The sequence below is a fragment of the Benincasa hispida genome, chromosome 3 (assembly GCF_027475165.1).
Source record: "Benincasa hispida cultivar pf3 chromosome 3, pf3_genome.v1.1, whole genome shotgun sequence".
In the NCBI taxonomy this organism is placed as follows: domain Eukaryota; kingdom Viridiplantae; phylum Streptophyta; class Magnoliopsida; order Cucurbitales; family Cucurbitaceae; genus Benincasa; species Benincasa hispida.
Window position 1 is genome coordinate 24751833 of NC_143480.1, and position 15270 is coordinate 24767102.

Consider the following 15270-nt stretch of genomic DNA (forward strand, 5'->3'; position numbering starts at 1 on the left):
TGGATTACTCTTATTAATTGTTTATGATTTATCTATCAGCTGAGTTGGATAGAGGGAGGGTGCTAGTCACATGGTAGTTAAGTTAACAATTTTCTATCGGACTGCACATCTAAAATACACGTTGTCTCCGTCAAAATAGTTGTTTATTATGCTGATGTGAGAAAATCAGTGTGTGAGAGTTCTTGAAAAATGCTCAAAGCGAGGATCCTTCTTGGAGAGTATGCTTCTCTATAACAAGAAAATTCGTCTTGAATATATCCTTGGGGTAGTGTGTGTTTTTTATCTAGTTATTTGATTGCGTTTAGAAACTATTTTGTAGAAAAGATTCTCTTCAAGCGAACCAGCCTACCCTCGATGACATTTCAATCTGGCACCAGTGACATAATAATACCGCTCCTATTTGTATTGTAAAAAACAGGTGTCAATTAGGTGGTCTGTGGACTTTTGTTGCTCTCCACGGTGCTTTCGGACTAATAGATTGAGTTGCTGTGATTCAATAATAGCAATCGCAAAGTGGAAGGTCAAACCACAATAAATCTTGTTATCTTCTCTTATCCTTTCAATTTTTTTTTTTTTTTTTTTTTTTTTGGCATCATTTTTATTCAAGTTCTTAGTGTGTTTGTAGTTTGATTACAAGGTTTTGTGTGCTGAGACATTATACCTTATTGTTCAAGAGATTAATCACCTACAAATAATCAAATTCTACAATAACAATCAACATGGGAGAGGCAAATTGAACATCCAAAAAGATGCTGCACTTGTTACTTTCAATTCTTCAAGTTTATCTTGAACCAAGCACACAAAGTCTCAAAATCCTTTTTCATTCAAATAGGTCGATTTATTCGTGTATTCCTTTTCTATTCGGACGTCACATTTACATATATACTTTAAAAGGCCAAACCCATCAAATTCTGTGCAAGAATAAGAGCATCACCACCGTAATGTGCTCATACTTGTCGGACAATGACTAAAATTTAAGAATTGCAATGCTTTTACTGTGCGTTCATGCCTTTAATAAGACTGACTAAAATTTAAGAATTGACGCCCCTTAATCAAATGATAATTAAGAAATCACTTTACAATTCATAAAATGTTTCGCCCCACCAAGAGTATTTACATCAATATAGTGTGTGTATATATATATATATATATACAGGCAAAATAGCACCAAATATTACATCTGGTTAGCTATGTTGCCCAAACCATTCTCCCCCTATTGACTAATGGAAGAGGAAAATGAATTTAGGCGTCAATAACAAGTATCTTCGTCACAAGATGCTGCAAGTCTGCTCATTTACAGTTGGTTTGAGAAAAAAAAATGTACTGTCATCAGGGATCTTGGTCCTACAAAACAGCCAAGGTCTAGCCTCTATGATCAGGGTCGTTAAAGCAAAACCAACATGGCACCCTTACCTGCTAGCAGAAAATGCAGCAAAGCATGCCAGATCCAAGTGTTTGTTTTCAGTAACACAATTCAGGAAAAGCCACGTTAATGGGATGGGCTGTATCCATTTCTCGTGTGGCTTGATGAATTTCTAGTAATAGATGCTGCTATATGTCCTCGTCCACTATAATTTCTTAGTAAAAGGTACTGCTTCAATAATCCTGTTGGAGAATTAATTGATATGTTAGAAGATAATATGCATCTCAGAATGAACGTACCCAAAAGAAGTCAGGAGCGACCGGACTGAAACTTGTGATAAGCTCATTAGATAGGCTCTCAAATGAGTGAGAAAAGCAATCCAAATTGCTCTCTCCAGAAAAACGATCCAATACAAGCTAATGTTAATTGCTCATACAACAGGACTGAAACTTACCTTCTGCTGCTCGCTATGTCCCCAACTACAGATGATGATGACATGCAGCTCCCACCGTGAGAAGCATGACTTGTCATATCCAGATACGACTTGTAAAGATCTCGAGGATGTCTTTCAGGGGAACCAGACCACATGTTTGGCTTCGCATCGACATTCCTCGCCCTTGAATATACTGGTGGTGAGAAGTCAGGACATGGAAAGTCACAGAAGTTCTGGTTTCCCTCCCTGCAAAAAAGAAATATGATAAATGATGATCTTGACAAACATCATGCAAAGAGCAACGTGAATATCCAGCATATAGGTACTCTATTCCAGAAGATGGGCCGACTGATGTAGATCTACTAGAAGAGAGATTAGACGACTGCTTTTCAAGAAGCCCCAGAGAAGGAGTTATTGTCCAGCCTTCAATAGTCAGACCCTGCTTGGCTGCAAGGTGCAATATCTGTTTCTCGTCAAGTCCCAGTCCCATAAGCAGGTTCCACAAGTTTTTCAGCGATTCTCGTTGATTGTGAATAACTTGATCTCTCATTGCCATCTCTAACTGAAGCTCGGAATTAGCCATTCCCTAGTATTTCTCAAAATGTTAGGTTCTGAAGAAGATTACAGAACCATAAAAATATAAGCCATCCATATGACCTACAAAATTCTTTAAAACGTTTTCTTTTTTTTCCTTCACAGATTACCAGAACTCCTATTCGATTTCATTTTCTTTCTTCGCCCTAGATTGATTTCTATAACTGACCGCATTCAACTGAAGTAGAGAAAATCAGGTCCAGAAACACAATAACAAGTCAAAACTATCAAGCCAAATTTCTTTCCATTTTTCCATCTTTAATAAGATAACTTGCCTAGTGTGTGGAAAAAGTAATCTACTAATGACCGACTATGCCATCTTTACAAAATCAAAATTAGTGCATTTTAAGAGGGTGTGGTATGAAGAAAGCTTGAATGTGATGCTTGGAAATAGTACGACTGTCAGTAAGAGAAAATTTGAATTGTAAAGCGTGATATAGTTGTTCGTTTATTTATTATATTAAATATAATTAAACATTTAAAGTTAAATTAATTTTATTGACAGTTTTTTGATAAATTAATTCTAACTTTTTCTATAATAGATGAATAGGTTCATACCAAAACTTAAAATTATTTTTGTTTTTGTTTTATTTTATTCTTTTTTTAAAAAAAAGCATATCCGAAATGGTCTTTGTTATATCATAATCTCATTTGCATTTTCATATCTTTATCTGAACGAGGCATATTTATCTCGTATCTCACCCCACCGGGGCCAACTGCCAAGTCATAAAATCCTATACATTATACATGCTCCAGCAAATCAACTCTTCTAAGCTAAGAGCCTAAGATCAATCAAGAATAAACTAACCAGCAGTCTATACTGACTAAGTATCTGCAAGTAGGTTTTATTCCCATTTCTACTGACGGCTTCATCAATCATGCCTTGAAGTTGACACCGCTGTTTTTCATTTGCTTCAATTTCCTAAAGAATTAGAATTAGTATTACAAGTACTACACAATTCATATGGATATTAAAGGGAAGCTTAAGCATAGCTCCATACCTTCTGATAATTAATTCCTGCTTCATCATTGTCACGAATGTTATCTAAAATCACTAGACGTCGGGCAATCAAATCCTCTACGATTGCTCCATCGATTTCAATAGCCTGTGAGTGTAAAAATGTGTGCCACATTTGCAAAACACTAAACCATGATTTTTCTATCATACTATTCAAAATCAATAGAGAAAACAGAAGAAAAAGTTGCAAAATAGAGATGGACCTGAGGTCTTGCAATACTGTCATCAAGTCGTTGGAGTTCTGAGCGGTTATTGAGGTTGGTTTCTTCTAGCTCATACATAGCCTTCTGTAAGTTTATTCTTTCCTGGACGTTCTCACTTATTTCATGACTTACGATATTCAACCAAGACAACTCATCGTCTGCAGCTTTTTCAGCAGGTTTAGTACTGAGCTGGGATTCCTTTTCAGCGAGTTTCTTTTTCAATTGACAAACCTCAGTCTGAAGAAATCAAATAACAAGAGATCAATATATGGGTCAACAATCTTCAAAAAAGAAATTAAATTAACCGACCACCTGAAGACTATCAATCATCCGTTGGTAGTCTGATACATGGCTGTCTACTGCTCCAATGTTTTTCTGAAAAACAGAAGATTTTGAGATCTGTGTAATGGCAATTATCATCTATAACCATCAAAGTCATATAAACAGATCTTTTCAGCAAATCACATCATTATTTTTAGATAAGAAATAATTCTAGCAAATGACATCATAGGAACAAATAATTTAACAAAGTAAAAAACTTAAGGTTGGAATTTAAAAGGATACAATGCCATACTGCATGAAAGGGAGAAAAGAAAGAGCACAATATCGAAATAAAAGAACTTAATTTTATTCACAAATAAAATAAAATAGAACTTAACCCCCCCAAACCCAAGAGTACAAATCCGAATGTGACATTCAGGGACTGAAAATCTTACCTGGACATGTGTCTTAATTTCCTTTGCTCGGTCAGCATATTTCAATGTATTCACAGTATGATGATACTGAATATCTGCAGGTGATATTGTAGCAATCATCACAGTCTGAGAATTACCACTTAAACCATCTTTCAAAATTCGTGTCAATTTACTGCAAAAATAAATAATAAATAAACAATGAAAACCAGCTATGATGACCAGAAATAAAGTTTCAAGTTCAAGTTCTTTTAGTTAAGATATTATAATAACACTGACATAAATACCTGTTCCGGTAAGGGACATAAGCGAGACCTTTTTTCTGCTGTTTTCCCAACGCATTTATGCAGTTTGCTAAAGCAAGGAGTGAACGATTAATGTTAGCTCCATCCCTCAGTTTTTGGCCAGAATTATTTGTCTCAGTAGCCCGCTCACTACCAGCAAGATCTACAAGTGCAAGTTTCCCATGCAAGACCTGATTTGGATATTTGTTTCTTTGCTTTCTTTTCACACTAATCTCCAAAACTGCATGTGATCTGTTTATGTGATTTTATTCAAATTATTTCGAGCAGTAAGCTTCTGTTGCATAAGGCAACTAAAAATGTTAAATACGTTCTTGATGGTAGTGATATGAGGAACTAACAACTGATCCGTGGTTATGCCAATTACTATAAACTCATAGACTCTGTGTAATATAATGGATGAACCAATAAAGTACTTGACTAGTTATGAATTGTTAAAGGACGCTTATATTCAAAGAAGAAATAGATGGAAATAAGATTGAAAACCCGAATAACTAGGTACTGTTGTGCATGTTGAACGAACTTGAGCCATTATTGTGGGCAGTGGTAATGACGAATGCATAAAGCTTCGCAATCTCTTCTTTAACATTAAAAAGCAAGGTCTCAGATAATAATTTTTTTAACACAAAAACCAACCTTAGTTAACAGCCAAACATAAATGCAATACTCAAAGAGAATATGAGATATTCTGGTATCAGAACCCTAGCCTTTGACAACTATGGACAACATACCTTGAAGAGGTAGCATTTACCTCTGTGCAATCTGTTTTCCTTCGACTATTACCCATGTTCAAAAGTTCAAGAATTTTATCAGCAGAACGAACCTGAAGTAAACCCAAAATCGTAGGTAGTTTGATTATAGAGTGAACAGAAAATAGAAGGAAAAGAAGCCGTTTTGGAGAAAATGCAGCTTAGAGAAAATTTAGAAGGGTCCTTTTCTATAGGCCAGGAAAAGAACGGTGATGCAGGGATCCAGAAAGAAACCAGGGAATTTAAGTTTATTAACAACCTTCACAATAGTTTAACAGTTCCTACTGGAAAGAGAAGTCAGTAATTGAACTGACAGAAAAAATTGAGACTTTAAAGAATATGCATTGAAACTATTGCAGCACCAAATCATAAATTATTAGTAGCATGTAACAGCCAACTAATACAAAAAAAAGTGAAGATTAAAGACCATATTGCATTTTGGCCTCTAAATTGAAGGCCTTCTCACTTTGAAAAGACCATGTATGTTGATTTATGCAAATATTTTATTTTATTTGATCTTATTTGCTGTAATTATTGTGTTAGATTCTTTCTTTTTCTATCAATATTTTCCTTATTTCATTTAGTTTGTACTCTATTTAAATTAGGGACATTGTACTCTTGTAATATGAGAAAAATAATATATTCTCCACATGGTATCCGAGCATAATTATACTCGAGCCCTAAAACCCTAATTTTCTAAAAAACCTAAAAAAACAAACCTAGGAGTGCTGCCGCCAACAACCTTTTCCCTCATTCGTTGCTATCGCCAAACATTCAAAGACCGTCGGCCGTCGTTCCACCACTGGGTTCATTAGGTCGTTTCTCTCCGTTGGGTCCGTCGTTTCTCCGCTGGGCTTTTCAGGGTTTGCAGTCCGCCGCTGTTGACGTGGCTCATTCGTCACCCTTTTTGGTCCGCCGCAGTTAACATTGCTCGCTCGGTTGGTCCGCCGCAGTTGGGTTCGACAGCTGCCATTGTTCAGTCGGTCTTCGCCAACCTTTTTTTTTCTCTTCGGTTTCTTTCTGGTTTTTTCCAGATGTACTGATTCTTTTTTCCAGATCTACCGTTTTTTCACAACCGCATTCCTTTTGAGTTTGTATTTTTTTTCAGCAATATGGCAGACACTAAGGCACCCATTACTAAAGTTTGCGACAATCGTATCCAATCAACTGGTCCCACTGTCCAAATTACCACCATTCGACTTAATGGGGAAATTTTTCTTCGTTGGTCCCAAAGTGTTCAGATGTATATTCGTGGACAAGGGAAGATTGGCTACATCACAGGAGAAAAAATTGCCCCTGGTCCAGATGACCAGTCATTCGCAGGGTGGGACGCTGAAAACTCCATGGTTATGACTTGGCTTGTCAATTCCATATTGAAGACATTGGCTCCAATTACATGTGCTACTCTACTGCCAAGGAATTATGGGACAGTGTAACTCAGATGTATTCTGATTTGGGCAACCAGTCACAAGTGTTTGAGTTGAACTTAAAATTGGGTGATATACAACAAGGAACTAACTCAGTTACACAATATTTTCACTTCCTTAAACGGATTTGGCAAGACCTTGACCTTTTTGATACGTATGAGTGGAAGTCTACAGAGGACCAAAGACACTATAGGAAAACTATTGAAGATGGTCGTATTTACAAGTTCCTTGCCGGCCTCAATGTTGAGTTTGATGAAGTTAGAGGTAGAATACTTGGAAAGTCTACTCTTCCAACTATTAATGATGTTTTTTCTGAAGTTCACAAGGAAGAAAGTCGCAGGAATGTTATAATCTGCAAAAAACCTATTGATTCAGTTGAATGCTCTGCGTTGGTGACCGAAAATACTGCGATGAAGGCTTCTAATCAATCCAACAAACCACATGAAAAGCCTCGAATCTGGTGTGATCATTGCAATAAACCTCGTCATACGCACGAAACTTGTTGGAAACTCCACGAAAAACCTGCAAATTGGAAAAGTTCTAAGCAAGGTGAGCGAAATTTTCATCAGCATACCTCTAATGCTCATGTTGCTGACTCCATTCCATTTAGCAAAGAGCAAATTGACCAAATTCTGAAGCTATTAAAGTCCACTTCCTCATCTGGTAATCCTAGTGTTTCCTTGGCACAATCAGGTACTTGTCCTCAAGCTCTCTCTTGCATCAATTCATCTCCATGGATTATTGATTCCAGAGCCTCTGATCATATGACTAGTTCCCCTTGTTTATTTGACTCATATTCGCCTGTGTATTGCAATGAAAAGATTCGTATTGCCGATGGTCGCTACACCTCTATTGCAGGAAATGAACTATTCCTTTGACTACAAAACTCACATTACATTTTGTCCTTCATGTTCTAAAATTAGCCTGTAATTTGTTGTCTGTGAGTAAGGATGCTAATTGTCCTATTATCTTTTGTGAAACTCATTGTATCTTTCAGTATTAGGACTCGGGGGGACAATTGGACGTGCTAAGATGATTGATGGTCTCTACTACTTTGACGACGTTTCCTCTAATCATAAAAAAGTTCAGGGCTTGAGTAGTGTCTGTTCTCCTTCTGTTAAAGAAACTATAATGCTTTGGCATCGTAGATTAGGGCATCCGAATTTCGTCTACTTAAAATATTTGTTTTCCCACCTATTTAAAGGTTTTGATTGTTCTATTTTTCAATGTGAAAGTTGCATTTTTGCCAAACATCATCGATCTAATTATTTGCCTAAACCTTATAAGGTGTCATCACCTTTTTCCTTAATTCATACTGATGTTTGGGGTCCGTCTAAAGTCTTGACTCGGAGTGGTAAGCGTTGGCTTGTTACCTTTATAGATGATCACACTCGTTTAACTTGGCTTTATTTGTTAATAAAAAAGTCAGAGGTCAAAGAGATCTTTGTTCAATTTTATAATATGATTGAGACTCAATTTCAAACTAAAATTCGAATTCTTCACACTGATAACGGCACTGAGTATTTCAATGAATCATTAACCGATTTTTTACAAGATAAGGGTATTCTTCATCAGGCTACATGTCGTGACACGCCTCAGCAAAATGGCATTGCTGAGCGAAAAAATAGACACTTACTTGAAGTTGCTCGTGTCCTTATGTTTTCTATGAATGTTCCAACATATTTGTGGAGTGATGCTCTTCTTACGGCTGCATATCTGATTAATAGAATGCCGTCTAAGGTTTTGAGTTTTAAAACTCCTATAAATTACTTCAATGAGTTTTTTCCTAATAACCGATTGTCCTCTGATTTACCAATTAAATTTTTTGGGTGTACTGCTTATGTCCATACTCCTACCCTCTCTCGAACTAAACTTGACCCTCAAGCTACTAAATGTATTTTTGTAGGTCATGTCCCTCATAAGAATGCTTACAAATGTTTTGATCCTTTGACCAATAAGTATTTTGAGAGTATGGATGTGTCTTTTTTGGAAAATCAACATTTTTTTAGTCCAAATTCTCTTCAGGGGGAGACATCTAACCTTGAAGATAATTTTTGGAAAAATTCATCTCTCCCAAACATCAGTGGTCCTGAAATTATGAATTCTAGTCCTTTAATGCCAAGTGTGGACAGTTCTTCCGGGGGAGAAACACTAAGTCGAAATCCTGAACTTCAGGTTTATACAAGAAGAAACTCAACTCAAAGAGATCGAGATCAAACAGTTGACATATCACAAGACCAAACAAATACTTCGATGAGTGATCCTGAAGATCCAGGTATTAGACATGCGACTCCTCTTTCTTCTAGTTCTCCATTTCCTAATTCTTTATCTGATATCTCTGATCTTGACATTCCAATAGCCCATAGAAAAGGTATTCGTCAGTGCACCAAATACCCTATTGCAAACTACCTCTCTTACCATAGATTATTTGATGATTATAGAGCTTTCACATCTAGGATAACAAATCTATTTGTGCCAAGGAATATACAGGAAGCCTTAAATGATCCGAATTGGAACTTAGCAGTTATGGAAGAGATGAGTGCTCTAAAAGAAAATGGCACGTGGGAAGTTGTTGAGCTTCCAAAAAATAAGAGACCAGTAGGATGTAAATGGGTGTTTACTATAAAGTGCAACGCTGATGGGAACGTTGAAAGATACAAAGCAAGGCTGGTTGCTAAAGGCTTTACATGAACCTATAGAATTGATTATCATGAAACATTTGCCCCTGTTGCAAAAATCAATTCCATTAGAGTATTGTTATCTATTGCAGTTAATTGTGAGTGGCATCTTTATCAGCTTGATGTAAAAAATGTCTTTCTTAATGGTGAACTTGAAGATGAGGTATTTATGAACTTACCACCAGGGTTTGAAGCCACCCTTGGAACCAACAAAGTTTGCAAGTTAATGAAATCTCTGTCTTAAGCAATCTCCTAGAGCATGGTTTGGGCGTTTTGAGAAAGGAGTGACAAGTTATGGTTTTCTTCAGAGTCAAGCAGATCATACCATTTTCTACAGACATACTAATCATGATAAAATGGTTGTTTTAATAGTTTATGTTGATGATATCATTCTTACGGGTAATGATGAAGCTGAGATAAACAATTTGAAGGGCAAGCTAGCTAATGAATTCCAAATTAAAGACCTGGGAACCTTGAAATACTTCCTAGGGATGGAATTCGCTAGATCAAAACAAGGTATCTTTGTTAATCAAAGAAAGTATGTCGTTGATTTACTCAAAGAGACGGGTTTACTTGGTTGTCGTATAGTAGAAACTCCTATTGAGCCAAACCTAAAATTGCAAGCCGCAAAGGATACAGAGATAAAAGACAAGGAGAAATACCAGAGACGTGTGGGAAGCTTATTTATCTATCCCATACCCGTCCAGATATTGCTTTTGTTGTTAGTATGGTGAGCCAGTTCATGCATGTCCCAGGGCCAAACCACTTTGAAGCTATCTACAGAATTCTAAGATATTTAAAAGCGACTCCAGGAAAAGGGATATTATTTAAGAAGAATGGTCATTTACAAGTGGAAATTTACACTAATGCTCATTGGGCAGGTAGTACCACAGACAAGAGATCAACTTCTGGGTATTGTTCCTTTGTTGGAGGCAATCTTGTTACATGGCGAAGCAAAAAACAAAGTGTGGTAGCCAGAAGTAGTGCTGAAGCAAAGTTTAGGGCTTTAGCACATGGCATTTGTGAGGGCATATGGTTAAAAAGATTGTTGGAAGAATTAAAATTTATCCAGGTATCGCCCATACGGGTTTATTGTGACAATAAGGCTGCTATCTCTATAGCACACAACCCAATCTTACATGATAGAACAAAACATATAGAGGTTGACAAATACTTCATAAAGGAGAAGATTGATACTGAGTGATATGTACTACCTATCTCCCTACAACTGAGTAAATTGTTGATGTACTGACTAAGGGGCTTTCTAGATTACAATTTGACAAATTGTTTAGCAAGCTGACAATGGAAGACATTTTTAAACCATCTTGAGGGGGAGTGTTGATTTATGCAAATATTTTATTTTATTTTATTTTATTTGCTGTAATTATTGTATTAGATTCTTTCTTTTTCTATCAATATTTTCCTTATTTCATTAAGTTTGTACTCTATTTAAATTAGGGACATTGTACTCTTGTAATATGAGAAAAATAATATATTTTCCACAATGTACTTGGCAACAATCTACATAAACTTAAAGGATCTTGTGCAAGTTGGAGTATATGTTAGAAGCTCAAGACCCAAACCATTATAATTGAGAAGCTAAAAAGTTTTCGTCACAACTTCCACAACAATATTGAACAGGTTGAATTATCAAATTTCCTGACAGAACAGTGTTTAAATAAAGCAATGTAATTTTTCATTGAAGAGTGAAAATTTATGTAGCACATAATATTGATTTCAAGGATCTAATAATACAAGAAAAAGAATAAACCTTGATACACTTAAGCCCAGCAACAGTTATTCCTTGCTCAGGATCCTCTCTAAGTTCTAAATGACCAGATGATTTTTCAAGCAAATCGTAGATTACCTGAAAATAGTTTTAAAAGATGATGTTAATGTTTCTGTTAGACAAAAGGTAACCCACATGTACGATTGCCAAAGAAAGGCAAGGCGAGCATACTTCATTATAGACTTCAAGATATGAGCAAGTAACTTCAAATTCATCAGACCGCTTGTCCTTTTTTATAAGATCGAATACAGTATGCAAACTGAGCACCATGAGTCCAGGGTCCTCTTTGGTCCCAACCATTGTATACGTTTTACCACTGGTAAAAGGAGTTGGATGTAAAAAGGAAACTTGAGAATGGTTAGTGTAGATTGGGATATAGAGGAATAAAAGAAAAAGTTATATTCCAATTTTACATTTGTGTTTCATTTATACTATACAGAATAAATTGCTCAACGCTGCGTTTCAGGTTTAAACTATATACTCACTCTAAACATTGACATTAGAAAAACCTAATCTCTTAAACTGATTGCACGCACCACCAAGGAGTCAGATTAAGTTTTTTTTTATTATTATTATAAGTTGTACGAAATTTTATCAAGCTATATTGATAACTACAAGAAAAAAAATTTGTGATTATTCCCCGGACAAAATCTAACTTGGTTGGATACCCTTTCTTTAGTGGGGTTTCTTTCTATGGACTCGGTTTTTTTGTATGTCCTTGTATTCTTTCTTTTTTCTCAACAAAAGCAACAAAGACTGTACTAACTCTCTGAGAACTAGAAGTACATTCCACTACAACCTTGGGTTTAAATGAAGGTGAAGAGAAAGGAGCCAGTTTAGTTGCATGTTTTAAACAGCACACAAGGTGTAACTCCTCTAAAGAAAAGATGGAGATAACTTCAGAGCAAGAGAACACCTCTTTAATACCTTCCAGTTGAACCATAGGCAAAGACAGTCACGTTCAGACCTTGAACAACACCAGACATTATGGAAGATATACTTTTTGTGTAGACTTCCTGAATACACGGGAATTGGAAAATAATTAGGAATAAGCTAAAAACATCAGAAAGAGAATATGTTTCAATGAAATAGTCAGACTAATTAAGTATTTTAAATGATGGAAATGAGGTACTGTCATTTCTTAGCAACAAATGTAAGAAACAAGAATTAGCAACCACGACAACCAATCAGTATTTGAAGTTCATTTTCCAGGCAATAAGAAGCAATATGACACCACATCCTAATACAATAGCAAGTCAATAATGAGTGTTGTCAGAAACAAAGAAATTCCTGTGTGAACATTTTAAACTAGTAAAAAAGTCTTAAAACATGAAACCATGCCTCGATATAATAGACTCACCAATAATGGAACCTTTCACCTTTTCCTGTTCATAAAACGTAAATCTTACATCTATAGAAGCTTTGGGAATGAAAGAATTTAGAGAAAATAAAAATAAACGATTTGGTTGTCCAGATTAATCAAAAAGATTTAGTTTAACGAATGTACCAAAGAGTCCAGAATGATAATCACTAAGATCCAAAAATATTTTCAGAATTCAGAATTTTTGGCATGTTTTCAGCACTATTAATTCAATTTAATTCAATTTCATAATCACTGCCCAAAGATCAATCAATTGTTCGACATGTAAACAGACCCAATGAACAAAAATTCGGGGTTGGAGATAACTTATACACACCAGATTAGTACTTTCTGGACCAAATGCATGGTCGAAACAATATTGCTTCTCCTTCGTTCGGTTTTGAATGCGGTCGAGGTAATCCTTTGAGAGGTCAGGATCCAGGATAAGCACCTCCTAAAATTTTAGGGATGCCAAATTTCAGCAATAATTTGGTTGACAAAAATGTCAATAAAAGAAAATTTTCAAATAATCGCAATCAGCTTAGGTAACCTTGCTTTCAATAACTCGGACAATATCACGGCCACGCTCTCTCTCCCTTAGGGGACGGCATTTCACTGCAACCTGAAGAACATAATGCAACAAGGATTTCATAAACGAAATAACGCAGTAGGAAGTTGGATGTTGGCAAAGGAAAATGACGAACCGTCAGAGTCGTGGATTTCTTCGCTCCGGGTGCTCTGATGCTGGGCATTTTTAGCACACATTTATTTTGGCAACACTCATTAAACAATCAGATGGAGTTCATTAGGTCCAAGACTAACCAAACACCTTGACAACAATCTATAAAACATTTTTACATCTTGGATTCGCATTCTGAAAAAGACATTTCCTCACATTTCATTCCAAACTCACGTAACAACCGAAAGGAAATTATAATAAACTTAAGAAGAAAACATTTCCAAAAACCGAAAAGTAATCAATTCCTCTCTCTCGTCACATCGCTAACCCTAAAATGGCATAGAAACCACATGCGAAGATCAAGGGAACTCCTCCCATCCTGGAAAAGACAATCAAGAATCACATACGACAAATTACCAGAAAACAATGCCATAAAACGACGACAACAGAAAAAGGAAAATAAGAAGAGAAAAGGAAAACAAAACGACGAACCTGGAGAAAACGGCGAGAGCAATGGTCGAAGTGGAAAAGCGAAAAGAGAGAAAATGGGTATGGGGAAGAAAAGGAAAATAGAAAGATCAAGCATGCGGCGGTTGAATGGCGTATGATAGTGGCAATGCAAAGTAATGAAAGAGAGAGAGAGAAATGGAAATGCAAAGAACGGCCATTAAAATGGAGTAACGACGGAGAGGAGGAGGAGGAGCTGGAGGAGGAGGAGCTGGAGCCTGGAGGAGCTGGAGAAGAACTGGAACGATCGAGACCGTTGGTTGGTTTCGAAACGGACGGCAAAGGGCGATTGAAATTTGGTTTCCATCGGTAACGAACAGGTTGCTGGATTGATCGAGACCGTTGGTTTGATTTGGAAATGGACCGCACATTGAAATTGAAATTGGTTTCGCGTTGCGTATGATAAGGGTAATAATTACGAACTTTTTAACACCTTTTTTATGACGCTTCTTCCCACCTCCTTTTCCTTTTTACTTTCTACTTTCCACCCTCTTTTTCTGAGTGATTTTTTTATGACACTCGTCCATCCTCTTTTTCTTTATTTACCTTTATATAATGTTCAATAATGTTAATGTTCTATTTTTTTCCCAGTAAATCAAACTTTGTACCAGGGTAATGGGTGTATAATTTTCTCTTTGAGATATGAGTTTCAAATTCTTACGCCCTAACTTCTAATCTCGAAAGGAAAATATGTCAATTCCTATTGTCTTATATGCTCAGTCTGACAATTCAAATTTTTTTAACTATTTAAGAATGTAATAGAAAGATATGAGAAAATAGAAGGAGATGGTTAAAGGAATGGGCCTATTAGACAGGTCATAGAGGATGAGATGCACGTGTGACTCAATTGTTATGGAAAATCCCTTGTACTAATATGGTACAACCATTCCTTGCCAACGATAACCCTCCCTTTTTTTCAATTATTTTCTTGTTTTTCTTAAATTATTGTCTTCTTTTTTTCATCATTTCCTTCTTCTGATAAACTGTGATAAATAAATAATATGAGCTAAGTATAATTTAATTTATAAGTTGATCAATATAACATCTCTTATCACACGCATATATTCTTTTGTTGAAAAAAAGAATTCTCATTAATGGATTTTTTCTTAAGAAAAAATAATAAATTCCACAATTGTCTATGCATAAATCTCGTCAAAGTGATTCGGACAGAGTTCAAAACTGTTGATGCATGGATGTGGTGTCGTAGCACATACACAACAATGTCTAAGTTCGCAAGTTAAATGGTCTAGTAGGACAAAGCACATTTGTAATTCATACCTCAATGGGTATGGTGTCTTTGCCTATTTGTTGGGTTCATTGCCTACCAATTACTTGGACTTGCACCGTAAAAAGGGACAAAAATGTTGAAGTAAATGCTATAGTTCTATTGTTAGGGTTTTTCATTATTGTAAATATCTTGTTACATTTTTCATTTTCTATGTTTTGTACACTTCTATATATTTATATCTTTGGTAA

General features: G+C 35.9%; 1 protein-coding gene across 2 annotated transcripts; it reads right to left on the minus strand.

Annotated features, from left to right (window-relative positions):
* Positions 1-1048: 1048 nt before the first annotated feature.
* On the minus strand, positions 1049-14081 carry LOC120073215 (P-loop containing nucleoside triphosphate hydrolases superfamily protein). Of its 2 annotated transcripts, none has more exons than XM_039025927.2 (17): positions 13780-14081; positions 13313-13666; positions 13159-13230; positions 12946-13062; positions 12176-12264; positions 11420-11564; positions 11231-11326; positions 5337-5428; positions 4591-4839; positions 4328-4478; positions 3924-3986; positions 3612-3848; positions 3392-3496; positions 3199-3312; positions 2123-2382; positions 1818-2042; positions 1049-1605 (listed from the first exon to the last, which is right to left on the minus strand). In XM_039025927.2, exons 2-17 carry the CDS (start codon positions 13358-13360, stop codon positions 1569-1571), a joined length of 2100 nt encoding a protein of 699 aa, XP_038881855.1. In that variant the 5' UTR covers positions 13361-13666; positions 13780-14081; the 3' UTR covers positions 1049-1568. The 2 variants fall into 2 exon arrangements, with proteins under 2 accessions (XP_038881855.1, XP_038881857.1); XM_039025929.2 differs by having other exon boundaries at positions 12165-12264; positions 13780-14023.
* Between the last annotated feature and the right edge of the window lie 1189 nt (positions 14082-15270).